The sequence below is a fragment of the Jaculus jaculus genome, chromosome 6 (genome assembly GCF_020740685.1).
Source record: "Jaculus jaculus isolate mJacJac1 chromosome 6, mJacJac1.mat.Y.cur, whole genome shotgun sequence".
Lineage (NCBI taxonomy): Eukaryota > Metazoa > Chordata > Mammalia > Rodentia > Dipodidae > Jaculus > Jaculus jaculus.
The window spans coordinates 126,423,619-126,451,612 of NC_059107.1; the positions used below are offsets into that span (position 1 = coordinate 126,423,619).

At 37.0% G+C, this 27,994-nt stretch overlaps 1 protein-coding gene across 1 annotated transcript in view; it reads left to right on the forward strand.

Moving 5' to 3' along the window:
* The window catches only part of Tmtc2 (transmembrane O-mannosyltransferase targeting cadherins 2), a 439,320-nt gene that overhangs the window by 270,241 nt on the left and 141,085 nt on the right, over window positions 1–27,994 (forward strand). Inside the window, exons 5-7 of the mRNA XM_004650152.2 lie at window positions 3,400–3,485; window positions 4,154–4,338; window positions 6,525–6,603. Coding sequence (XP_004650209.2) covers window positions 3,400–3,485; window positions 4,154–4,338; window positions 6,525–6,603 — 350 coding nt within the window. The remainder of the gene's footprint in view (window positions 1–3,399; window positions 3,486–4,153; window positions 4,339–6,524; window positions 6,604–27,994) is intronic.

Sequence of the window (27,994 nt, forward strand, 5' to 3'; positions counted from 1 at the left end):
TGGATCAGTCAAGTGCTGCAAACATCTGGATATAAGGAGAGAGATCACTCATCCCGTCAATACTGAAAACAGCAGGCATATACATACTCTCATTCATGCATGATGTCCTGCAGAGACTGCCGATCTAATAAAGGGGGAAAAGCCTTTGAAAAAAATGAGTTTTATTTATAGCCGTGTATTAATGAAGAGGCAGGCACTATCTTCCTTCTGCAAAGGATGGTCTCAAGAGTGGAAGACAGCAAGGATAAAAAGTTCACCAAGGGGAGAAAAGATGGAATTCAGAAAGGAACATGAAGACATATTGAATGGAGAATTCACATTCAACCCACTTTACAAGAATTCTAAAAGCAATTGGGTTTGAGGCAAACAAGATTTTCAGTACCGGATACATGTACTATAGACTCCTATTAAATGCATTCTTTTTTTTTTTTTAAAGATTTTTTATTTATTTATTTGAGAGTGACAGACACAGAGAGAAAGACAGATAGAGGGAGAGAGAGAGAATGGGTGTGCCAGGGCTTCCAGCCTCTGCAAACGAACTCCAGACGCGTGCGCCCCCTTGTGCATCTGGCTAACGTGGGACCTGGGGAACCAAGCCTCGAACCTGGGTCCTTAGGCTTCACAGGCAAGCGCTTAACCGCTAATCAGCATTCGTTAGATGTAGATTCTGGAATGAATAGACATTTGGGGGTTGTATTCCCCTTTATGTTAAGAGGTGAATAGACATGTTTACAGTTTTACAGGACATTAAGCTATAGTAAGGGAAAACAGTGAGAATATTGGTCAAATAGGAGATTATGGTAAAACTTTATTCCTCTGGGAAACAGAACAAAACTAGAATTAATGTCTAGATGATACATGTGTAGTGCCATTAGTCTCAATCATAGGGGAAGTATCTTTCCTTCGAATTGATCATGACTTTAACTTAAAAGCATTATATCAATCATACAGTTTTTATAAAAATATTATTTATTCTTGTAAAGTGTTTTCTCATCACCCACTTTTGAAAATAGCTAACAATTTTACAAACACAAGAACATTGCAGACCCTTATTCCCAGCAACTACAAAGTGTTCCTAATAACATGGGATCTCTATTTCATGATCAAAGCGATTGTAGCTCAGTTTTTAATATAAATGTACCTTTGTGTACAAATAAAAAAGATATTACTGTGTTTCAGAATTTCCATGACTTATTTAAATGTCCTTTTAAACAAATATTTAAAATAATGAGTTGAGAATATACTGACAATGAAAGTGGGCATTACAGCCGAGGAGATGGCTCAGTGGATAACATAGTGTGCAAGCATGAGTACCTGAGTCCAGATCCCCTGAACCCACATAAGAGAAAGACGCTATTGTCCTAGCATCTGTAACCCCAGTGCACCGACAATGAGGAGGGAAGCAAAGGTAGGAGAATCCCATGGGTCAGCTAGCCTGGTGAATGTTGCAGCGAACATAGGAAACCGTTCTTCAAACAAGGGTTAGGTTGAGGACAAACACCAAACATTTTCTTCTGGCTCCCATACATAGCTATGACACCTATGCCTGCACTCACATGAAAATGCACGCACACACACACACACGTATACACACACACATACCTACACACATCCATATGCCGAGACATCCCCCCAAAAAGTAAGCATGATTTTCTTCAAATGTTTTCTAAATATATCCATTAAACAATAAACTGAATATTTTCAAATCCTTATGTTATTCAGTTTTCTGTTGAGACTGAGCAATGTTCAAAGATGAGAGGTGTATCTAAGTCCAGTTTGGGCATCAGACTGGTTTTTATCCCAGCTTCCCCCCATCGTAAGTGCAGGCATTCAGGACCAGGAGGATCCCCTGGTGAAACCTGATGCCAGAAAAAGGGGTCAGTCTTGTCAGAACAACTCTCTTTCTCCCAATCTTGCTTTAAGAGACCAGCATTGACCACTTCCAAGGACCAGGGCTAACCACCTACCTGTAGGCTCCACCCCTTGAAGGTCTCCTCACCCTCCAGTGTGATCATGTTGAGGACAAACCTTCCTGCAACAGGAATGTTTGCCAGACACACTCAAACAATTCTGACTGTAACAATACTCAACCCAAGGGTGTTTTATTTAGCAGCTTTTTCTATCCTCAAACCTCGTTTGCTTCCCTTTCAAAGATCTTATCATCTGTGATTGGAATGATCACAGCAGTACTTGGGCTCAAAGATGTGCCCTGTGTGCAAGACACCTGTGGATCACCAGAGAAGGGAGTGCAGGCCAACGCCCTTGGCGAGACTGGTTTAACTTAGTTCAGTTGCCTGGTATGTTATTTTCATAGAAATAAGTCATAGTTGATTCCATGTCATGATAGTGGGGCTTGAAACAAGGTTACATTTAAGACCACACACACACACACCAAGGAGGCCCCTAGAGTTTGAGGATCTGTAAAGAAAGATGTGTTTTTGAATAGTGAACTGAAATTTGCACAGTATTCTGAAATTGAAATTTTTTTTTTTTTTTTTTTTTTACAATTCCAATCAGTTCAGAAATAGCAGTGTAGATAACCTTCCTTGCTTCTCTGTTCCTTTAAGGCATCTGATTAAATACTAACTCTCCCTTTGTTAATGACCCAGAATGCCTTAAGCCTTTTGGAAGTGTTCCTCATAAACTTAGGTGTTCTGTTCTGAATGCTAGGTTCCCAGCTGATGGCAATTTGGAAATTAATCCCTCCTGGGGCCAGTGTATTGTTGGGGACAGGCTTATGGCTATTATAGCCAGCTTCCTTTGCCAGTATCTAACACAGTCTCTTGCTCACTGTTGTCCTTCTGATGTTGGTCAGGAGGTGGTGTGCATTCTCTGTACATGGTGTTGTTTTCCCCTGCCATTGTGGAGCTTCCAAATAAACTTTTTTTTTTCCCCCCCCACAAGTTGCTCTTGGTTGAGTGTTGTCTGGCAGCAGTGCAAACCTGACTGCAACAAGGAGTCATTTTTTTTTTTCCCAAGCAACATCTAGTAACGAAGGCATCTCATGTACGTACATATGTACATATACACTTACATATGTACATGCATACATACATATCATGGCCTTCACAAGTTTCCTTTGTGAAATGAAAAGAACATAGGTATGCTTCCAGAAGAAATCCAAGTAGCTAGCAGCACTAGTAGAGGGAAAGAAAACCAGAGAAGGAAATGTTCATTGATCAGAGAAGGCAATAGAGAACTTCATCTCAACACTTTCTAAGAGAACAAGAATGCAGCTGGCACCTGGGTAGTGTTTTTTGTCCTGAGAAATCATTTCCTCCTATTCAGAATTTATTTATATGGTCTCAGGCTATTGTCAATCATTTTTATTTTGAAAACATAAAATGAAGTGTTGTGTTTTTCTGTGTAGTAATACAGATTTCTGTTTTCTTCATGCAGAGGGTTACTACTACAGGAGAATAGCAGGTTTGCAGAAGCACTGCATTACTATAAACTGGCTGTGGGGAGTAGACCTACTTTGGCTTGTAAGTAATATTCAACTTCTGTAACAATATTCCTGACAATTTGTGAAATTTACCTTTGTGACTTCATGTGCTTACAGAGAAAATGCATGCTACTCCTATTTCTGAGTATTAGCAATTCTTCACAATTACCTCTCTCAATTTCATATTTTGATTCTATTCATTTTTTAAAAAAGATTGTAATGGCTATGTCTTTTACATAACTAGATTTTGAGCCAAAAATATTTGGGAATTATTTGAAAGCAGAGATGATCTTATATATATATTTTTTAATTTTTATTTATTTATTTGAGAGCAACAGGCACAGAGAGAAAGACAGACAGGGGGAGAGAGAGAGAATGGGCGCGCCAGGGCTTCCAGCCTCTGCAAACGAACTCCAGACGCGTGCGCCCCCTTGTGCATCTGGCTAACGTGGGACCTGGGGAACCGAGCCTCGGACCGGGGTCCTTAGGCTTCACAGGCAAGCGCTTAACCACTAAGCCATCTCTCCAGCCCGATCTTATATATTTTTCGTGATACTTGGAACTCCTGCTACCATTATTGGTACCATAAAATATTTGTTTCACAAATACTTTTTCATTAAAATATAAATCAGACATAGTCCATATGAATTAAAATGCAGTGCATATGATCATCTCACACTTCTGTTTCTACTTCTTTCCTACCTTCAGCTGCATATTTAAATACTGGCATTATTTTAATGAACCAAGGGAAGACAGAAGAAGCCCGACGTACATTCCTAAGATGTTCTGAGATTCCAGATGAAAACCTGAAGGACCCTCATGCACATAAGAGCTCGGTCACCAGCTGTCTGTACAACCTGGGGAAACTCTATCACGAGCAGGGACGCTATGAGGTCTGTTCTCACATGCTGTATCCTTTCCTTCACCTCTGCTCTGGTTTGATTTCAATGTTTATTAAACCTCCACCTCCTTCAGAGCCATTTCAGTCTTTCAAGAAGCTAATGCATGTTCACACTGCATGGACATCCTGGTCATGTTTGTTTGAGAAACACAGCAAGTAAAAATGTCAGGTATTTCCTATGCATTTTCAGGGGCAGTCATAATATATTATGTCACTATACATTGTGTCAGTTCCAGAAAGCAAGTAACACATGTTTCTCAAGCTTACTTGTTCACCAGTTCTTTGATTTTTGTGATCCAAGACAGGATTTCCTTTACATTTTATATTTATAAAATATTTATATTTATCTTTTACATTTTTAATGTATTGTTTATTCTCTGAGTATTAATGTAATTTGGAGGCTAGGGAGATGACTCAGAGGGTAAGAGCACTTGGAGCATAAGCATGAGGTCCTGAGAAGGACTGACTAGGCTTGAATTTGATCCCTAGTTCCCCATGGCTACACATGCGTGTAACTCCAGTCCTATGTGAAGCAGAGCCAGGCAATCACTGGGGCCCACTGATCATTCAGTCTCAGCAAAGAACAGCATCTTTGAGTTCAGTGAGAGATTCTGTCTCAAGGAAGTAAGTGGATGAGCGTTGAAAGTGTATTACCAACATTCTCCTGTGGCCCTCACACATGTCCCCAAGGGACATATGCATTCACATATACATGTGCCCACACATGGACAAGAATATAATGTTGATGTAAGTCCCATCGATTTCCTTAATTATTTTGAAAAACTATAATGAATTGGAAATTATGTATGTTTTAATGGTGGGGTAAGTAGAATGAGATATGTTCCAGTAAATTAGATGGCCCGGACTTGTCCTTTCTTGTTCCCTGGTACCATGGCCACATGTTATCCTTCCTATATTTCACTTTCTTTCTGTCCCTGACATCCCCCCAGCACACTCAACATATTCTTCTTGCATGATATCTTTTTTTTTTTTTTGGTTTTTTGAGGTAGGGTCTCACTCTGGTCCAGGCTGACCTGGAATTAACTCTGTAGTCTCAGGGTGGCCTTGAACTCACGGCGATCCTCCTACCTCTGCCTCCCGAGTGCTGGGATTAAAGGCGTGCGCCACCACGCCCGGCTTTGCATGATATCTTAAGACTGCAGTGTGAGGAAGAAGATGCCATTCTCCAACAATTGCATTTAACAATGTCAGTGGCTCTTGTCTATTAGATTTATTTATTTGCAAATTCTTAAATTCTTTATTTAGAGCCCCCAGATTGCTTGAATTAAAGCAACTACAAACCTTAAATGACTAATGAGTAACTTCCAAATATGAATTTTTTTAAATTAATTAATTTATTTATTTGAGAGTGACAGACACAGAGAGAAAGACAGATAGAGGGAGAGAGAGAGAATGGGCGTACCAGGGCTACCAGCCTCTGCAAATGAACTCCAGACTCATGTGCCCCCTTGTGGATCTGGCTAACGTGGGACCTGGGGAACCGAGCCTCGAACCGGGGTCCTTAGGCTTCACAGGCAAGTGCTTAACCGCTAAGCCATCTCTCCAGCCCCAAATATGAATTTTTTAAAGTCTTCTTATTGACTTATTTATATAAACTGGAAATTTTTTTTTAAAATTTTTTATTTATTTATTTGAGAGTGACAGACACAGAGAGAAAGACAGATAGAGGGAGAGAGAGAGAATGGGCGCGCCAGGGCTTCCAGCCTCTGCAAACTAACTCCAGACGCATGCGCCCCCTTGTGCATCTGGCTAACGTGGGACCTGGGGAACCGAGCCTCGAACCGGGGTCCTTAGGCTTCACAGGCAAGCACTTAACCGCTAAGCCATCTCTCCAGCCCGAAACTGGAAAATTTATATTAGAAGAGTACTGCTAACACTCAGCTCCTTGTTTAAATAAATTTTTATATACCATTCTTTGCTAGGTTGAGCTTTCACTCATGAAATTAAGGAAGTATGATGCCAAAGAAAAGCTCAATTATTTTCCTCTAGTGAACCATTTAGAAATAGTAATGGCCATTTAGAAGTAGTAACGGATAGTTTTAACTTTGGAGACATGTTATTATCTTATTTTCAGCAAACATTCCTATCTTTTAATGATGATTTATCTCTCTCTTTCTCTTTGCTGGTCTTTCTTTTCTTTTTTCTTTTTTTAATTAGGAAGCCCTGAGTGTATACAAGGAAGCAATTCAGAAAATGCCACGGCAGTTTGCACCACAGAGCTTGTATAACATGATGGGTAAGTAACACCTGGCTATTTCACCTGATTTTTCAGAGTCTTGTCAGCACTGGGCACGTGGGCTTATGTTAGTTAGAACTCTGGTAAACCATATGTCATTACTACCCACAAAGAAATGTTCACCTTCATTTGTCATCCAAATTCATAGGGAAATTCACAGGGAAATGCACTTGTTCTGTCATAATCAAATAAATACATTAACACAGTAAGTCCAACACATTGGCCAACTTCCCGAGCTTATAAAGGGGCTCTCACAACCATTTTGGGTGTCAAGTATATACCTAAACTCTAGAACACTGAATCGTAATATCTTGTGCTCAAGTATAAATTTTCAGTTTTATCTAGGTACACATAATGCAATTTTATTTCAGTGAACTAATACAATTTGTGGTAATGTTTGCTTACATTCACTTTTAAGCATAAAATTTTCAGGAAATCAGCTTGCAGTGAAGGTCAGATCCATAAGCTTTGATACATAGCAAAGAGGATATGAACTGAGCCCATGGGTGCTGCTTCCCTTGATGAAGCACTGGGTATCAGTAGGGTTCCAGGCCAGTATTATATAGAGTATGAGAAGAATGTAGCACTGGGAAATCTCCTTCTGTAATGATCTCTTTTCCTGTGTTCGCTAATCAGCTTAATTCACTTGTCAAAAAATGTGATCTAAGGCCTTGGTTTCTCTATGTGAAAGAGGTTAGAATGTAGAAATTCTAATAAATTTCCTATCACTTGTGGTTTATCCATGACTACATTGTGGAAAACTGTTGCCACAGCTTTTTGATGGTGGACACAACTGAAAATCATCACTTTAGCTTGTGACTCTTGAAGACCAGACCCTGAAGTGGAAGATGCCTCGCTGATGGGTTAGTTTACCTGTTTCCAGAAAACAGAAGGAAAAGAAAGTACACTTTTGTCCTCAAAAACTGATTTCTTTTGTCTCAAAGTAAAAGTTGAAAACTCAGATCTTCCCTTTCCAGAGAACCTGCTTATTTAATATTTCTAGGCCTCCATGTATAGAAAATAATGAAATTAGATTGTGTGACACCAGTATAAGTCCAGTGCTTTGTGATGTGCACACACAAAGCCTTCTGAGCTCTCTACAACTTGAAAACATATACCTGCAGAAACACTCCTGTTCTTGTTTTGACTCATGATAGAAAATTCATAAAGTAGGGACAGATTAAGGTACAGGTCTTTTTTTTGTTGTTGTTGTTTTAAGGAAGAGCCTAATAAATTCATTCCACATTCCTGGCAGTTTCATTCCCACTTTCCATGTCACCAGTAGAATGATTTTTAGTGGTTACTTTTTTCCATTCTGATGTAATTATATCATTACTTTTAGGTGAATTTTAGCTTTCTTATAATACTTTTGCCTTTAGATTTTATTGGATTGAAACAGTGCCTTTTACTATCTAGCACTGTCCATCTGTCAACAGGAATGAAGTATACACAGGCAGGAAACGTGTGCTTAGAGTGGGTAGATTTATTAGTTAAAATATCCTTTCTATTCTAATTTAATGCAGAATTTTTCTGTATCAACATAGACACTATAGGGATAGCTCACTCTAGCTTTGTCTGAAGAGCTTCAGTGGCTTTACTTGGGTTTTATTCTTAACTCTAGAGCTTGCGATGGTCTAATTTTCCTCAATTATCAAATAAGACATCTTTTCTTAAATGAGAATTGGGCTCTGAAATCCTTGGGGAAAAAAACCTCATGTTGTATCGTTATTGCTAATGTAAATGGGTGGTATTTACTCCAGCTATTGATTTCAGAAAATTCATTGAATTATTTTATGTAAATAAATTGGATTGAAAATTGAGCTGGTGCCTTGGCTCCACTAATGCCAGGCACGCTCAGGCAGCCAAAGATAAGTGTGTCTCTGGGGTCATGGGTGGGGGGGGTGGGGGACTTGGTGTTATTTCCATAATAAAAAGGAGGTGGTGGCTTTGCCAAGACTCTGAAAATCACCCTGACAATTTTCTAGAGGAGGAACCTAATATAATTTCCAGGACTAGACTACGTCTGTAATTATGGTGGCTGCCTTCTGTTTCATTTTATGTGAAGACCTGTCAGCTGATCTGGTTTTATAGTTGTGGCTGTTCAAGAAACTATAATTTTCTCAGAGAGTGCGTTCACCTCCTAATCAAATGGGTTAAATCCCCTGAGTGTTTGCTTTAACTTCTAATACATTTTGATTAGCCTCCATTTGACAAGGGAAAAAAAAATGTCCTAGGAGATAAACCGCCCTATCAGTTCATCAGTTTCATTAGTCTGTCAGCGTGTGCTGATTATCCTATCAAGTTTATCAACAGCCTCAGATGTGGTTTCTAATTCACACATTTACATATTATTAGTGCCCTTAGGGATCAGTGATGGATGATAATGTCTAGTTAGATTCAGCCTATAAGAATTCATTTTTCTCATGTCTCATTCATTTCTCCCTTCAGGGCCACTACCTCTAAGCCCTTGTGTGAATATTTATATAAATATTATATGTTTTCATGTTTTGGTCTTTCCTTTATTTAGAAAATTTTAGTATTCTGTATAATATATATATATATATTTTTCATATATATGAATGAATGGTATTATTTTAATAAATTTACTGCAGTTGCTTTTCACAAAACAGTTTTTTTTTTTTTTGTATTTTCTTCCCTTTGGACATTTAATTAAAATTCTCTTGTGACTCTATGTTACATAGCAGTTTAATTACTTTGACCTAAGTGAATTCATATTTTTATTTGTTTTAATTCACAGTCAGGGCATATAACATACTCCTTAAATTCAATTTTCCATATAGTAAGAATGTACATTTAGTGTAGTAATTCATAAGCAAAAATATTTAAAATATTTAAAATATATGATTATTCTCTTTGGTTTCATAGAACCAAGGTAACTTAGTAATTAATTGAGGAGTATCTTCATCATAGACTTAGCTGAAATACAAACTTTCGGAAATACCATAAAACAGATACTAAATATTATTATGTGAACAAAAATTATTTTTTACATAGGCTGTTAATTAATAGAGCATATGAATATATAAAATATTGAGATACCAGATCACAGCATAAGTGTTAAATTTGCTCCTAGCCAGTTGTATGTCTTTAATTCAGTGTTCCTCAGATTTCTCGTGAGATAATAAGTTGGATGCAGAGGCAATTCAGACCAGGGTATGGGGAGGGGGGCGTCTTTGAAATTAGATGCCTAGGTTTAGATGGTCTTTGTTTGTAGCTGAATGTCTCTCAATAACTACTGATGGCAGCTTCTGGGTCCTTGTTTAAAAGCTGTATCAATGTATCACATTGAAGATTATTTAAAATAATAAATGTAAAACTATTGGCCCAAATATCTGACCTAGCCCTGTGGTTTAAAACATAACCTTCCACTGTGATGTTAATCATTTTTATGGGGTGTTTACTTCCTTAAGTGGCTGATTATATTCCCTGCCACGTCCTTCTGTGTTTGGTGGAGTAAATATGACTCACAAAGACAAGGTACTTGCTATAGTGGTGGTCTTGCAGTCACCAAATCTCAGTATTGACAGCTCACTTCTGGCTTGTCTGAGCTGTTTGTATTTCCTCTCCAGGCTCATTTCCCATTTCCTCAACAGCCATGATTAACATCCTTCTCACCATTACCTGTGTCAGCTAAACGTGAAAAAGCATACTTGGTTCATGCCAGTTCACTCAATTCTATTTGCAGAGATTTCTTTCTACATCAAAACTGTCAGTTTTAACATTGGTTTCTTATCTTTTTCTGGTTTGACATACTTTCTTTCTACTTTTCTTCAGAATTATTCTTTATTTTGATAGCCATAATGGGCATTGTTGCATCTCAGTTTGCCTTCTTTACCTTTCAGATTTTAAGTGTGTTTCAGAATCATAGAATAAAAGTCATGACACCATAATCTTTTGTTTACAAGATAAAAAATTAATTCCTTAAATATTAAGTTGATCTATTCAGGATTTGTTTGTGTTGAAATGCAGAAGTGGGGAGGCAGGGGGAGGGAGAATCACAGTGAGTTCGAGGCCACCCAGAGACTACAGAGTGAATTCCAGGTTGGCCTGAGCTAGAGTGAGACCCTGCCATGAAAAACCAAAAAATAAAAATTGCCCCGGCCAGCGGGAAGTCCAGCAAAGAAGCAAGGGGAAAAATAACCTGAATGAAAGAAGGCAAACAGATACAAGAAGGAGACCATGCTAGATGTTTGTCACAGCCTTGAGAGTTTATTCTTACATGTAGATTTATATAGGGTTGTAGGGGGAAGGGGACATGGTCAGGGCAAGGAGTTGTAGGGGGAAAGGGTCGTGGCCAGGGCAAGGACTTGTCAGGAAACCTAGAGGGGATGTAATTAGGTGTTCATCTAATCTTGCCTCACTGGCTTAACATCCTGACTGCACCAGGCCTCACATCCATAAAGGGGCCTTTTGCAAAAGATAAGATTCTGTAAGTAGTCTACTCACCGGTTCCAGAAGTACCTAACAGAAAGCTGAATGGACCAGCTTTCTGAGTAATGAGTCAGTTTATGAACAGGCCCAGGCAAAATGGAGAGGCTTTTGCTCTGTGGCTCCCAACAAAAAATAACAAACAACATTTTACATATTTGGTATACCCTTTTGTTGTGTAAACCGCCATGACCTGTTTGTCCCTCCCCTTCCTTCCTCTCACCCCTCCTTTTTCTTTCTTGCCCATTTTCCTTCCTTCTTCCCTCCCTCCCTTGTTTCTTCCTCTCTTTCTCTCTCTTTCTTTCTTTCTTTCTTTCCTTCCTTCCTTCCTTCCTTCCTTCCTTCCTTCCTTCCTTCCTTCTTTCTTTCTTTCTTTCTTTCTTTCTTTCTTTCTTTTCCTTCCTTCCTTCCTTCCGAACTTCCTTCCTTCCTTCCTTCCTTCCGTCCTTCCGTCCTTCCTTCCTTCCTTCCTTCCTTCCTTCCTTCCTTCCTTCTTTCTCCTTTCTTTTTTTCAAGGTAGGGTCTGGCTTTGAACCCAGGATCATCCTTCCTCCATTTCCCTAGTACTGTACTTATATCTATACACTATACCATCCAACTTAAAGCCAGCATTTGTTTATATTTTTATTTAAAATAATCTATTTATTTATTTATTTATTTATTTAGATAGTTAGTTATGAGAGACAAATACAGAGAGAAAGGCAAATAGAGAGAAAGAGAGAGAGAATGGACATGCCAGGGCCTCCAGCCATTGCAAACGAATTCCAGATGTATGCGCCCCCTTGTCCATCTGGCTAACGTGGGTTCTGGGGAATTGAGCCTCGAACTAGGGTCCTTAAGCTTCACAGGCAAGTGCTTAACCACTAAGCCATCTCTCCAGCACTTGTTTATACTTTAAAAAAATCAGCAAAAAGGAGGCTGGAGAGATGGCTTAGTGATTACGGTGTTTGTCTGCAAAGCCAAAGGACCTCATTTCAATTCCCCAGGACTGACGTAAGCCAGATGCACAAGGCAGGTGCATGTGTCTGGAGTTTGTTTGCAGTGGCTGGAAGCCCTGGTTCTCCCATTCTCTCTCTCTCTCTCTCTCTCTCTCTCTCTCTCTCTCTCTCTCTCTCTGTCTCCCTCTTTCTCTCCCACTCTCTCAAATAAATAAATAAATAAACTGAAACAAGATCAGGAAAATATATAAATCTTTAAAATTGTTTATTTCATATATATATAAAGGATTCTAGGAAACTCCATTGGATTGCAACTTCACATTTATATTTTTTATCAGTATGAGCCCTTCCAATCCAAAAGGTCATTTTAGAACTATTTACTATTTAAAATGGAATTACTCTCTTATTCAATGTAAAGGAATGGTTTAGTTTAATTACACAAATGACTTAGGCTTTTTGATCTTAGTAACACAGCCTGCTGGGAAGAGTAAGAAAGAACTAAGGCTACTATGTTATCATTGCAGTTTATACTTACTGGTAAGGATAACTTTGAATGCAAATATATTTTTATTTACATGTGCTAAAAGGAATAGTTACAGCTACAGAGGTGATGATGACATGAAATATAAATAAATATAAATAATCAGTATGGTTTCACTCTCATAGAGCTTTCTGAAAGATTTTAGCTAGCCAGTCTTTCATGTTTGTCCTTAGGAAGTAAATGCCTATCAAAAAAGTAGAAAACTATTGCTCTAACCTTGAGAATATTTTCTGTTTCCAAGCTGGCTGTGCTATACTGATAAAAACAAATCATACAGATAAGACCAATTCTTGCTTTATAATTTAAATACGGTATCCGTATCCCTATGGACTCACATATTCATTTTTTATTTTCCTTTTTTTAAAGTACATTTTAGGGAGTGTGGAGCATGTGTGTGTGTGTGTTTATACAAATAAAAAGCACATGTTTATAGTGGGTAGCATACATTTATCTTAGGGAAAAAAATTGTAGTCCTTCTTTCAGAAATCTAATTGCATGACAATGGCCTATTGGTTTTTATTGTCTTATTTCCCATTATTTTTGCTATAGTTTTTGATTCTCTTGTGTTGATTAATTTTATATACTTCCCTGTTACTTTTAAGTCTCATCATACTATTACATTATACATTTTCTTGTATCAGTCTTTAGCTAGCAAACCTTTCACTTGCATGGTTTTGAAATTCAAAAATTGTTTAGTCTTTTCAGTCTCTCTTTTGGTAAGCTTTTTGTTGGGATGAACATCCCACCAGACACAGTTTATGGGATGGAGTAATTTATTTCAAGCTTACAGATCCAGGAGAAATTGCATCAATGCTGGAAGAAGCTGTACCCCTTTTACAGACTCCAGTACAAATAAAACAGTAATAGCCAGCACCACAAACATGAACAGCCATCAGAGTCCAAACTGCTCTCTGTACATCTTCGGGCTGGAATCAGATCTGCCCCATACACACCTTAGGACTGGACTCAGGGACACCGCCCCCCCCTTCCCAGTGACACCTCCTCCAGTCAGATGACTGGATATCCAAGTTTAATTTTAATAAAACACCTGAGTTTATGGGGCCATACATTTACACTGCCACTTTCAAACCTCCACAGATTCTAACAGAGAGAAACACTTTGATTTAATTTTCAGCTCTTAAAATAGATCTTTAGAAATGAGGTTTTTTTTCAATTATGTTATATGTGCACAGGTGATGAGAAAAGAAGCAGTGAATAGGAAATATAATTAGTTTATTAAAGTAAGTTTTCATTCAGAAAGCATGTGAAAATTTTAGAGTGCTATTTATTTATTTATTTATTTTTTTACAAGAAGTAAACTTGTAAGAGATGACATTGTGGCTACCGGTGACCTTTATGCTCTTCTTTAGGTAGGAAGGTCTCACAAAGCATGAGCTCGGTTACCCTCCTCTAAACAAAAGGCAGAAACTCTCACTTTACATTCACTCTGACTCTTCTTGAAATATGTGCATTATGTGTGAGTGAAGTTGGTAGAAAGTACATAAAAGAAGTCCATTTCTCAGAGTTGCTTAGTTTATTTTGTGGGGTTACTTATATGCTCTTTCTTCACCTCCTTTCTTTATTCTTTCCTTCTCTCTCCTGTTCCTCTCCCTCTCTTTCCTTTTTTCCTGGCACCCTTATTTCACAATGTATTTGGAGTATATTCAGAATAATGTTCCAACATGATGGTTAACAGGCTCAATTGGTTGTGACTGATTTTTCCTGAGTACATTGCTCAACACAGTCACATGCTTACTGTGTAAGGGCTAGCTTCTAACAGTGCATGATTTGAACTTCTGCCTCTCAAGTGTGGAGGCATTAACACCTGAGCAGTGTAAAGCTGTTCCTACCACCTGCTTCCTCTCTTCTGGGCTCTGGTGACTTTCTTATGGTTTCTTGCATTGGCACTTTTGGAAATCTGTGAGTCAGTTTTAGGGATGTAAGTATGACCACATAAATGGATTAGCTACTAGTTTGAATAACTCCCAAAGGAGTATTAACTTTTAATCTTCAAGATAAGTAAAGGCAAAATGTAAATTTGAGAGATGTCAGTAATTCACTCTGGAAGGTAAGTAGCCCAAAAACTCAAAGAATCATGAACTTTGGCTGTGTTTCAGGAAGAATGAATTAATAATATTTATTAATAAAGCTATATATATATATATATTTTCTAAATAATTGCTTATCATTTTAAAACTGCAGCAGTTTATGTTCTTCTTTTGGCCACGCATGCTTGGTCTAAATTCTGCATTATGTGCTATGATTTCAGACCTTAATTTACTAGGCATTAGTCTACATACTACAAAGGGCATCATCAAGTTCAGCTGCATGAAATAGGTAATATATTTAGTTTAAAGTTACAATTAAACCCAGAACTGTAAGATATATGGTCCCATTGGGGTGTCTGAACACTTAAATGTCAGTAGTGGGTCTGCCTAAGGGTCTTACTCAGGTCTCAATGTCACTTGCTTTCCTGGAAATATGATATGAAACAGTTGATTATATTTCATTGCTATTAAAACCACACAAGCCCACCTGTTACATTAATTCATACGTTTGCCAGTTTTGTGGTAAAGGGAAAGACTGAAGCTTAAAACCTTTATTTTAAAATTGAATTACAAGTCAATTAATATACTCACATTAATACTTAATTATATCATTCTTATTCTGGTTCCCAAATAGTTTTTTTGTACTCTATTTAAAAAATGGTTTTCTGAAGCTACAGTAGAAATAAATGAGAAAACTATATATATACACACTTTATTGGATAATAGCCACAGAGTTAATCTGTCTTACTCAGTAGTGAATACAGGTTGGATTCTACTTTTTTAAGTGAGGATATGTTATATCTGCAAAATTCATTAACTAGCTGACAAAATCTGGCATTCTAAAAGATGGCTACTTTGATATCACTTAGGTAAATGGACATAGGTATTTGGAAGAGGAGCTTGTTATTAAATAAAGGGATATGATATTAAAAAATTAATGTGAATATGATGGAGAATGGAATTTCAAAGGGGAAAGTGTAGGGGGGGGGAGTGAGGGTATTACCATGGGAAATTTTTTGTAACCATGGAAAATGTTAATAAAAATTGTGAAAAGAAAAAAAAAGAAAGCAAAAAAAAATGACACCATATTTGCATAGGGCTACTTCATGACTTTTAATACCTAATGCAATGTAAATTCTATGTGCATAGTTGTTCTGTATTATTAAGGGAACAATTAAAAAAAGTGTGTAGATGTTCCAAAACAATTAATGTTATGAAAGGAGAATCACACGTTTATTTGATTTTTTTTTGTTGCACATATTTTGAATTGGCAACTTTAAAGATAGAAATGGGTAATGTCCCACCCATAAGAAGTTAATAGGAGAAAAGTACAGCAAATCAATGTTACATGTTACTGAGAGCCTCAGAAATGAAATCCTGAGGACCCTGGAAAAATTATTCTTATGCTTATGCATGGTCAGACACATAAAAGTGAGATGGGACAAAATGAGCTGATATAATGGTTACAGTGAGGGCAAAAGCCAGCAAGGCACATGTGGTCATACTCCTCATGGTCTTTGTGTATCCCTCTCTCCAATTAAGGGCAGGTACCTTCTAGATTGAAGGCCTTTAAGGAAGAAGAGAGAGTAGAGAGGTTGATTTTTCTAAGTAGGGCTTGCTTTCTTCTGGGAAGAATATATTACCTTTTTTATGCCCCCTCCCCTCCTTCTTTATGTGACAGGGAGACCAAGATAGGGAGAAGACAAGAGGTCAGGGAAACATTGTGCCTGAAGTTTACTCAGTCTCTTCACTTAAGCACTCAACATGCCCCCAGAGAACTTTACTTTATACTCTTAGAACCAGAGCTTCAATAGGAGTGATAGGAATTCAGATTAAAATATGTCACTAATTCTCTATGCTTTGCTGAGTGCATGTTTACATCTGGTTTTACTAATAGAAAAAAAAAAGCTCTTTTCTGTGTAAAAATCTCACTTAGTTTTCCAAATGAGTTATTGTATAGCTCTAATTTCATCTACATTGATAGAAATCATAGATTTCTTCACAATGAATAGCGAAAGATAATAGGGCATGTGATGTTTTGTTTCAGAATTTAAGTTATTTTTTGCCAACATGTCAATTATGGAAATGGGTTTTTGTTGATTGTTATAGTGTCTTATCCTCAATTTCTCATTAAAATTGGAAGAATTTTAAGGTTTTTATAGGTCTTAGTAATTACTATTAATATAGCTATTTATATTATAAATAAATTATTCATTACTTATTATAAGAAAATACTACTTTTTTAGTAATATACATAAAATTCATATTGTAAAAATCCTATACAAGTAAAAATATATCCTGTGTTCTTGTGTGTTGTACTTTTCTGGCCCACTGGAGAGTACCATCATTTTGAAATTATTCTTTACTCATGAGTTCTTTTCAATGTAATACATTTACTCTTTGTTTTCTCTCTTACCTGACACAAACTTTCTTATTTAAAACACAAATTAACACATTAGATGATTTCAATGGCCCTTACATATTTCAATAATGCATTTTATGTCATTGTAATTCTACAGGAGACTATTTTCTGAGAGGTGAGGCCTCATAGCTCCCAACATACACACACATATGTGTGCATGTGTGTGTGCTCGTGTGTGTATGTGTGTGTGTGTGAGAGAGAGAGAGAGAGAGAGACAGAGGTTGAGATGAGATGAGATGACTTCCAATAGTTTTGGAGATTCTAAGCATTTAGCAAGATTGGTTCCAGCATTTGTAGATTGATTATTTTAGTGATTTATTTCCTTGAAGCTGTAAAGAAAATTGATTAGCCTAGAGAATATTAGGAACTCTAGTTGCAAGTAGAGAAATACTCAGAGAGGCTCCTGGCTTCTTTCCAAGTTACATTTTGATGGCACATCAGATGTTTCCTGCATTTAACTATACAATACAAATTAGGACCCTTTTAAACTTTCACTAAAGTTTAAACTATTTCTTGATGATTAGTGTTTTCACTAAATGTAATACATATTCAAACCCACCTCTTTCTACTTTCTTTAATTGATATAAAATTATATTTCTGGCTTCAGAGGAGTCCCTTTAAATTTAAAGCTACAGAATTTGATGAAGAGTCAGTTATATGTTAAACACTTTCATAAGCCCCTTCAATTTAAGATTTAGAAATGCATTGCTTTGCTTGCAAACCCTCCATTCTTATATAAGTTGAAATTGTTGAAGTCTATTCTAAGTTAATAAGTTGCCTCTTCTATAGTCATGTACAATAGCTAGAGAATGTCCATTCAGAACCATGATTGCTAGCCTATATTATTTTCTAAGGATAAGATGAGGAATGAGTTAGGATGGAAATGCAAGAGATTCACAAAACCTGACAATGAAGAGTAAGTTTGTGGCATAAGTACATTAAAAACAAAATCCAAAGGCTGGAGGGATGGCTTAGCAGTTAAGGCATTTGCCTGCAAAGCCAAAGGACCCAGGTTAAATTCCCTAGGACCCACATTAGCCAGATGCACAAGGGGGCGCACACATCTGGAGCTTATTTTGCAGTGGTTGGAGGCCCTGGTGTGCCCATTCTCTCTATCTCCCTCTCTCCCTCCCCCTCTTTGTCTGTCAAATGAATATAAATAAAATATTTTTTTAAAAAGCCAGATACCCTAATGTTTCTCTGTTACTTCTAAAACTGAGTTAAAAGCAAGAATTAAAATCACAGCAAGTTAAAAACTTCAAATAATTTATGTTAACATCTCAGAGTAAGTTCTAGAAAAGTTCTAGAATTGCTTGGGAATTTCTCTTCTGTGACATACTCAGTAAAAAAAAAATGAAACATCTAAATCTAAGTTGATAAGTAACATAATTAACTACTTATCATATAATTCTTGAGTATTATTTGAAACCAGAGACTTTTTGACTTGGGGTAGAATACACAGGAAGACATGAATGAGTATGTATCTCATTCAATGTATGTCATAGTCCTGCCTAGAACCAGGATTATACCTGGAAGAAGATCTGTAGGTGCCTTACAAGAGGAGTGGGGCATATGAGTGAAAAATTGAGAGCTGAAGAGATGGCTTAGTTGCTAAGGTGTTTGCCTACAAACTGAAAGGACCCAGGTTTAATTCCCCAGAACCCACATAAGCCAGATGCACAAGGTGGCACATGAATCTGAAGTTAGTTTCAGCAGCTGGAGGCTCTGGAGTACCCAATCTCTCTCTCTCTCTCTCTCTCTCTCTCTCTCTCTCTCTCACTCACTCAAATAAATAAAAAGAAAAAATATAAAGAATTGAATAGTAATCTTGAATGAGGGAACTCAATTTTGTCAAAGTTCTCTCCTAATCAAAATGGTTCATAGATTTTAATGCAATGGAAATAGCTACAAAATTTTATCAAAAACTTCAAAAACTGATCTTAATATACAAGAAGTAGAAATAATAGGGAAATAGAGCCTAGAAAACTTAAAGACCAGCAAGTGATGATGCTAGATCTAATTTTGTAAGTATAAAATTTATAAGCCATAAAATTAAGGCCATGGTAAATAACTTCCTTACCTAACAGTATACTGCAATATTATGACAAAATGAAAATTCAGGAGACTAGGGAGATGGTTCAGCAGTTAAAAGTGGTGGCTCACAAAGCATGATGGCCTGGGTTTGAATTCCCAGTACCCATATAAAGTCATACCTAAAGTGGTATTTATACATCTAAATTCTTTGCAGTGTAAGAGGCTCTGGCACAACCATTCTCTCTTGCAGATAAATAAAAATATTTAAAAATGACAATTTTTCAGGTTTGGGGGCACAGTTCCGTTGTAGACTGTATGCCTAGCAAGAATGACATCCTGGTTTCATGCTGAGGGTATAGCTCACTAGCAGAGTGCCTGCCCAGCATGGGTGAGGCTCTGGGTTCAGTGCCTAGAAATACACATAAAATAAATAAACATTAGTACTGGGACCTCATTTGGACCTGTTCTTAAATTACAGCACCCATTTCCCATTAGGAATCCTCTTTTATTCAACTGGTGGTAGCACACACAACCTCTTCCTTTCAACTTGTGTTAACACACCTAACCTGTCATTCTTACTGGAATGTGATTGGGACCCGCACATAAGTTGAGGCATACCATTCCCTTTAAAAATCTTCTTCCCTTTATGTTTTTGGCACAAATGACCTTTCATTGTCATTGGAACCAGCAATCAAGTTCTAGCACTGGGATGTCCCTCAGGAATCCTCTTCCCTTCACTCAGCAGGCTCAGCCTTACATATGATTGTTGCTAGAACTTGCTCTGAATTTCAATGCTTTATTCCCTTCATTTCATTCCTACTCTTTTCACCATGGTTCACCAAAGATCTGTTATTTGGGGAGGGACTCAAGTTTAAGTTCAAACACAGCTGCAACAAAATTGAGACCACCTCAGCTAGCCCATTTATGAAGCAATGCCTACTACATCCAGAAATGAACTCCAAGCACCCAAGCAGACCAGACAGTTGAAACATAGTGAACACCATTCCAAGTTCTCACTTCTCACAGGTGTACCAGAAGCAGCTGACCAACACACTACCTCTAGTGTAACACAGAAAGTCAAGCAAAAATGTCTTCCCCAAGCAACACCATGAGAACCTGATGAGAACTACATACCTGTGACACCAGACAAAGAGCTCAAAAAAATGATTATAAGTATGTATGGAGAACTCAACAAAGACACGTATAAATGCTTGAGTGAAATCCTGAATAAATTCACAGAGGACACAAACAGCTAGAAGAAATGAGGAAGCCTAATCCAGATGTGAAAATGGAACTCAATAAGGAGATAGATATCATGAAGAATAACCAAAAGGCAAATATGATAAAATCAAACAAAAAGCTCCATGATAATCAAAGTATATTGTGGAAATTTATGAAAATTGTCAATAAAATACTTAAAAAGCCAACAAACAAAAGCTATCTAAGTTATATTTTGGTGTATAGTTAATAACTCATTGCTACATCATAGTTATAAATAATTTTAGCAGGCAGAGGAACAAGCTAAGTTAACCAGTAATCAATTAATCAAAATATATTTATGTTAGATGATGAACAAAATTAGCTCCTAAGGGATGAATTATAAAACAGAACTCACCATAACAACCTTGAATATTCCTAAAAGTGATCATTAACTGTGACAAGGACGTTTAAAAATAGGCACTAAAATAACCTAATAGTTATAGCCTCGTAGTTTATACAAAAAGAAAACATTTACCTTAGCAATTAGTTAAGTCCTTGAACTTAATAGCCTGAGAATCAGGTAAATTATAATGGAGAAACTGTACATGAAACACTCTGAATTCAGCAGTATTAGATATGAGATTTTTTTCTGAGTTAGCAACAGGAAGCCTACTGGAGCTCATATTGGATCTGTGGAGATGGAGGGTAAGGAGATATGATATCAGGTTTGTGAGAGTTAAAACAAAGATGAATCCTCACCAATGGAAACACTTTTTAAAACAACTAATACAATTTATAATTTCTTGAGTAGTAACTAGGAATATACAACTTGTCCACGTCTCTCATTCATGTGGCAGGATGCTACTGTTGTTGACTTATAACCACCTATTAGCTACATCATCATACGCTTAATATTACCTACATTTAAAACATTATGTCTATTTAATCACTTTTTTTGAGTCAGATTTAGTTAAATTCATAAGCATTAAGTTAAAATATGGGTGTGTGTGTGTGTTTGATTGTGTGTGTATTTGACATGCACACCTAAAATCAAGTTTAGGAAATATGATAAATTTACTTTTATACACTTTTTAAAATTGTACTATTTGTTTACAAGTGGGGGGGGGAGGAAATGGGCATACCAGAACTCCTGCCACTGCAAATGGACTGGAGATGCATGTGCCATTTTGTGCATCTGGCTTTATTCTGGGTACTAGGGATTCAGACCTGGGTCATCAGGCTTTGCAAGAAGTGCCTTTAACTACTGTGTCATTTTCCCAGCCTTGAATTTGTCGCTATCTTGTAAGCACTATGAAGACAGTATCAAATGATGCCTTATTATTAACTTTAGGTTTAGTATATATTATATTTAGGTAACAGTTTTTAAACAAGATATCAATTATTTTTGAGAGTCATCAGCAAAGATTCAAAAAAATGAGAATTTAAACTAGTCTTACTTAACTCACCCAGTGCCTGTCCTATTGTTCATCTGCATGCAGGAGCTGTCCAGTAATTTGAAACATAGAATCAGTGAGCTCTAGACTATTACATCATCAATAACCTGATATCTTTTCCTCTAGGAGTTGCCCTTTGCCTGGCTTGTTTAGTTATACCCGAGGCTTTTGAGGGAGGACGAGTGACATTATTTGTTCTACATCTGAAACTGGTTTGTATCTGCCTGAAGCCAGCCCAGAGACATCCAAATCCCTTTTGTCTGCGAGTGAATCAGAAATAAATCTGGGTGATGAACTTGATCGCTACATCATCACACAGCAAATCTTCTCATTCTTATGAAAGTGCTTCTATTATGTCATTTTGTGCAGGATGAGAAGGAAAAATAGTCATCATTGCTTTTTTCCTCCTGGGTACTATCAACATTTTTTTTCCTATTATTGTAAGTTAAGAAAAATTACAGTACCAGAAATGATGACTTAACCCATCATCCTCACCCAGTTCCTGGCCAGCTATCAATATTTCCTTCCTTATTGAATTCACTGAACTTTCTTTTCCTGTGGCCATTGCCTTTCTGGAATTTCTGCGCTCTTAATATTTTAATCAAGCTTGAAGGATTATATGTGTCCCAGCCACTCCCTAAGGCAAAATGGCTCTTTGCTTTTTTTTTTTTTTTTTTTTTTTTTGTTGTTGCAGTTTTGCAGCCTCTCTGTGATGATGTTTGCTAGTCTTTGTGTGTAAAGGTGCAGTGGAAAGAACCAGACAAACTTCTGATTTCAATCCCATTTGGCTCTGCTTGTTTTCATCTTGACTATGTTGGTTAAGCTCAGTGAGCCACAGTCACTGCTGTTGTAAAATATGACCAATTTGAATTATAGCCTAGGGATCATGTAAGGATAATTAAAAGGTTAGTAGGTAACCAATAAATAGTAAACTTTATGTGCAGGCAGCTGGATGCAATGAAGAAAATCGTGGCTCTTGAGCTGTCATGTTAGGCTGAGGTGATTGTCTCTGAACCTGACTCTTGTCATTCCTGAGCGTTCCCCCTCCTAGATTATAGTCCCTGTGGATTTGGAAATGTAAAGCTCTTACCAGGCCCATGCCAGTAATATAGTAGTTCTCATCTTCTGTGTAGCTTGAATCTTTACTGAGTTGTCATTTATCCATGATCTCTTTTTTATGTTTCCAGTTTTACATCTTGGCTCCATTACAACTTTCATAGACATGTTGTATGTGTTAAGTTGAACTTGAGTACTCGGTGTATACCTTTGTTGCCACAGATTTCCCTTTAAGAGTTGAATCAACTTTGTGTCAGATGCAGTTTTAAAGGTCACCCTGAGACAATTACTGTTCTTTCTTATCATTTTAATTCACTAGATAAGCCCAAGGCAGAGTGAAATGAACCTGTTGGCAATGTGTCATAGCTATAAAATATTTTTTTTGTGAGTGAGAGAGTGTAATTTTCACCTGAGCTAGGGAGTTGGGAAGTTTGATTATTCTCTACCAGTGGATTGAGGCAATGCATTTACTTTTTTCTAAATTATAAAGAATAATACTAATAACAGTAAGCCACATTTATCTTATACTTGCCACAATACTTGATTACATTGTATTACTTACTTATAGCTCTTGAACTGGTCCTCTATCACAAACATTGCAAATCAATATCACTTCGTGAGTTCAAACTGAAGAAAATGGACATCCACTATTCATTTGCAAAATTAATATTTTATTTCAAAATATGCTTTAATAATCATAGATTTCTGACATGGAAATAAAAAGTACTACTTTCTAAAATGATTTGTCTATATTAATAACATAAGTGTAATTTATAAGATTTAGATGTCAAAACATTCAAGACTTGGAATTTTCTAACATTTTACTCAGTAGAAGACTTACTATTATCATAATTTTAGGGAAAACTTTTATAAACAAGATACAGAAGCGTTAATCAGTGTATAACTTTCAGATATTGACCTATGAAAATATGAAGGATTGCAGTAGAATTTCAGGTTGATTGCACATGAAATGCCAGTCTATCTTCCTTCTGGCTTTGTAATCAGTTTTATAGATAAATGTTTAAGCATAATTTATTATTAATTGCTTTCAAATTTTTAAATGCTTAAGGCTCTTTGCATGTTTTCTGTTGTATAAATCATATCAGGTATTGTTTCAATATGAAGTGGTTCACTATTCCATGAGGGAAAAAATACCATTTTTTTCTGTTAGAAAATACATCTTCTACATGTCATGAAATAACAGAAAACAAAACAAACAATCTGTCTGAGAATGTTGGTGTTTGTAGAAATAAAATGAAAAGGAAATTGGGCCTGAAGAAAAAATTGAGGACTCAATGGTTAAAGGCTCTGGCTTGCAAAGCCTGATAGCCAGGGTTCAATTCTCCAGAATCCACTTATGACCAGATGCACAAAATAGCACGTGCATCTTCAGTTCATTTGTAGTGGAAAGAGGCCCTATGTGCCCACTCTCTATCTGTGCTTACAAATAAATGATAAATAAATAGACAAGAAAATTATTGTCAAGTGTGTTGTCATTTACCTGTAATTCCAGGGAGAAGTTGGAGGATCATGAATTTGAGCCCACCCTGGGCTACATACAGAGACCCTTTATCAAAGAAACTTTAAAAAATAATTATAACAAAAGGTTAAAAGGAAATGAAGAAGAATAACTTTGCAAATGACCAGTCTATAACCAAAAGCATTTGTTTTTCTTTCCCTCCCGTCTTTGGTACTTGCTTTGGCATTTCTTATATCTTATCCTAAACATATGATTTGATCTACCCAAACTTTCAAGTTGCTTGAATATTTAAACAAAATGATGTTTCCAAATTTGCTATTTTCAATTGATGAAATGCCACAATTTGAGTAGGCATGGAGGAGATATGACTTATTTTGAGATAGAGATTGATAAAGTGATTGACAAGTGAGGTAGCAGCATGAAGCAACATTGTAGGCCAGAAAAGCACAGAATCACTGGTGTCTAGAGATACATACACAACCAAAGGAAAAATGAGGCTGGAAGATAGGTTCTCAGTTAGGAAAGATGTGGAACCTCCATATATACACAATAAAAGGCAACTATGCTAAAGAGATTAAGACTCCACTCAAAGAAAATGGCTTACAGTAGCTGAATCTTTTATCAGTTATTTCTGTGCTTAATTATTATATATTGAGATCTGTAAGCCAGGTGTGGTGGTGCATTCCTTTAATCTCAGTACTCAGGAGGAAGTGGTAGTAGGATTGCCATGAGGCCACCCTTAGACTACATGTGAGTTTTATTTCAGCCTGGGCTAAAGTTAGACCCTACCTCAAAAATTGGGGAGAGAGAGAGAGAGAGAGAGAGAGAGAGAGAGAGAGAGAGAGAGAGAGACAGAATTTTGTTACTTTAAACTATATTAATCTTGTAGAATAGAGTGATATTTTATATTTTAAATATAAAATGTTTAAGCAAAAAAACCCTCAAATTTTTCTAAACTATCATTAAATTAAGGTCTATTATTAAATCTCAAAACAGGGCTGGGAAATGGCATAGCAGTTAAGGTATTTTCCTACAAAACCTGAGGACCCCAGTTCAATTCCTTAGGACCCACATAAGCCAGATGCACAAAGTGGCACATGTGTCTGGAGTTTGTTTACAGCAACCAATGGCCCTGGCATGCCCACTCTCTCTCTCTCTCTCTCTCTCTCTCTCTCTCTCTCTCTCTCTCTCTTTCTCTCCTTGCCCCCTTTCTCTCAAATAAAAATTAAAAATAAATAAAATAAAATCTCAAAACATACAGACATGATTGAATAGATACATACCTTTTAATATGGTATATATTATTTGTTACCTTTTTTTTTTCTTTTTTTCTAAGTAGTCATGCAGAGGGCCTTCAGAGGTCAACAGACTGAAGCCACTGCAACTCATGAGACATCCCTTGAAGCAAGCTGGTGTTGCAGTTACTTTCTCACTGCTGGAACAAACACCTGACCAAATGTGCTTATAAAGGAAAAGGGTTATTTCAGGCTTAAAAATTTCAGGGGAAACCACACATACAGCAGAAGAAGCTGACTCTCGTTGGTATCCATAGCAGAGAGAGACAACTGCGAGCAGCAGCAAACGTTAACAGCCCTCCAACTGCATTGCCACACCTTAGAGCGCGATGCCAACACCCAGCCTGCATGGTACCGCTGCCATCAGGCTGCTGCGGGCTTAAGTAGAAAGCTAACCCTTAATGAAAGAGCCCTGAGGCTATGAGGGACTTACACTCACATTCAAACCACAGAGCTGGATAACCTATGTGGGTAGCATGCTACAGAAAGCCACTAACTGTATTTCTAAGTGGACAAAGCTATGAAGATTATGGCTAGTTAGAAAAGTGTTTGGGCAACTTAGTCAGTTACAAGTCTTCCCTGTTCTCTCAAACTGGGCAGCATCTTCATTTACAGTACATATTATAACAACAATGTTTGACTTAAATATACAAGTCAATTTAAGATGTATTTTTATATTAGTCGAGTGTTAATCCATACACCACCATGAGGAAGAAGGAATGATAATAAGCAGACAACTAATAATATTTTTGGATTTATTTGTAATTTTTCTTCTGCTTGGTTGCTAGTAAAATACATTTTTTTTGTACTTGAAAATGAAAATAAGTTGAAATATTAGTTGAGAGGCTATGTATATGATGAAAGTTAGACATGCATGATAATCGTCGTATATTAGTTGGTTTTCCAAATGAAACTGGTAAATGCAAGTGATTTCTGAAAGAGAATAAAATAGATCAGCTCACCACCTTTTTTGAGAGAATATTCTTGTGATAGCCTAAGATAGCCTGCAAGTTATAATCCTCTTATCTCAGCCTCCTGTAAGGTGGGATTACAGGGGTGCACCATCATTCCTGGCCCAGCAACAGCATTTAATCCAAAAATATTATTACTCATTTATTCTTGTGCCTATCCTATAGTCCCTACATAACTTTAGTATGTACTCAGTAGTTATTCTATAGATACTTGAGTAGTTAAAGGAATAAATAAATGAAAATTAAAGTATAACTGGTTGTATGGAGTAAACTACTAGCTTAACTTCAAAAACCTAATAGTGACAAAGGACCTTTGTAGAAGAATCAGATGCTACAAATTTAAAAATAAAATCCATGGTACATATCAAATTTTTTAAATTTTTATTTAATATTTCAAGCAGAAAGAGATAAGAGAAACAGGTAGAGAGAAAATGAGCAATAAAAGGCCTCTAGCCACTGCAAACAAACTCCAGGTACATGTGCCCCTTTTGCATCTGGCGTACGTGAGTCCTGGAGAATCAAACCTGGGTCCATTGGCTTCACCGACAAACATCTTAGCTGCTAAGCCATCTCTCCAGCCCTACATATCAAATTTTTAACTGAGCTTTTCCACACAATTTGTCATCCAGCAAATAAAAATTATGATGAGTACTTTGAGACTCAAATGAGAAAATGCATGAAAGTATTCACTGTTCTAACTGTCATTCCATATACTATAAATACAATGATGATGGTGTTACAAATACATATGGATAGCTATAGCCTCAAGGATTTTCCCCTCTTTCTTCCTACCTTATATTATATATTTTATATATTATTTATTTATTTGAGAGAGATAGAGAGGCAGAAAGAGAGAATGGGCACACTAGGGCCTCTAGCCACGGAAAGTGAACTCTAGACCTTGTACATCTGGCTTATGTGGGTACTGGGGAAGCGAATCAGGGCCGTTAGTCTTTGCAGTCAAGCACCTTAACCACTAAGCCATCACTCCAGCCCTAATATATTATATATTTTTTAACTGATACATACAAAGAAATTATACAACCTTGTGGGGATATGTGATAATTTGATCCTTGTACATATTGTGTAAGTTTTGTGTGTGTGTGGTGTAATGCATGCGTGTGTGTGCAGATGCAAAGTCCCATTTGCCCTCATGGAGGCCAGAAGAGAATACTCATCCACTTGTTTCCTTGAGACAGAGTCCCTTCACTGATTCCAGAGGTTTGGTGTCATGTGCATTGGTGGTATAGTGGTGAGCTTAGTTGCCTTCCAGAGCCTTGACGTTTCTCACAAGCCACAGTGATTCTCCGGTTTCTGTTCCCCACAGGACTAGCATAGCAGACCCACATGGCCACACATAGTTATGTACATTGGTTTTGGGGAATCTAACTCAGTAATCTCGGGCCATCTCATGGCCTCATGCTTCTGTGGGAAGTACTTAACTCTCTATGCCATTTTTCTGGCCACATTCATAATGTTTAAATCATGTCAAACATGGATTTT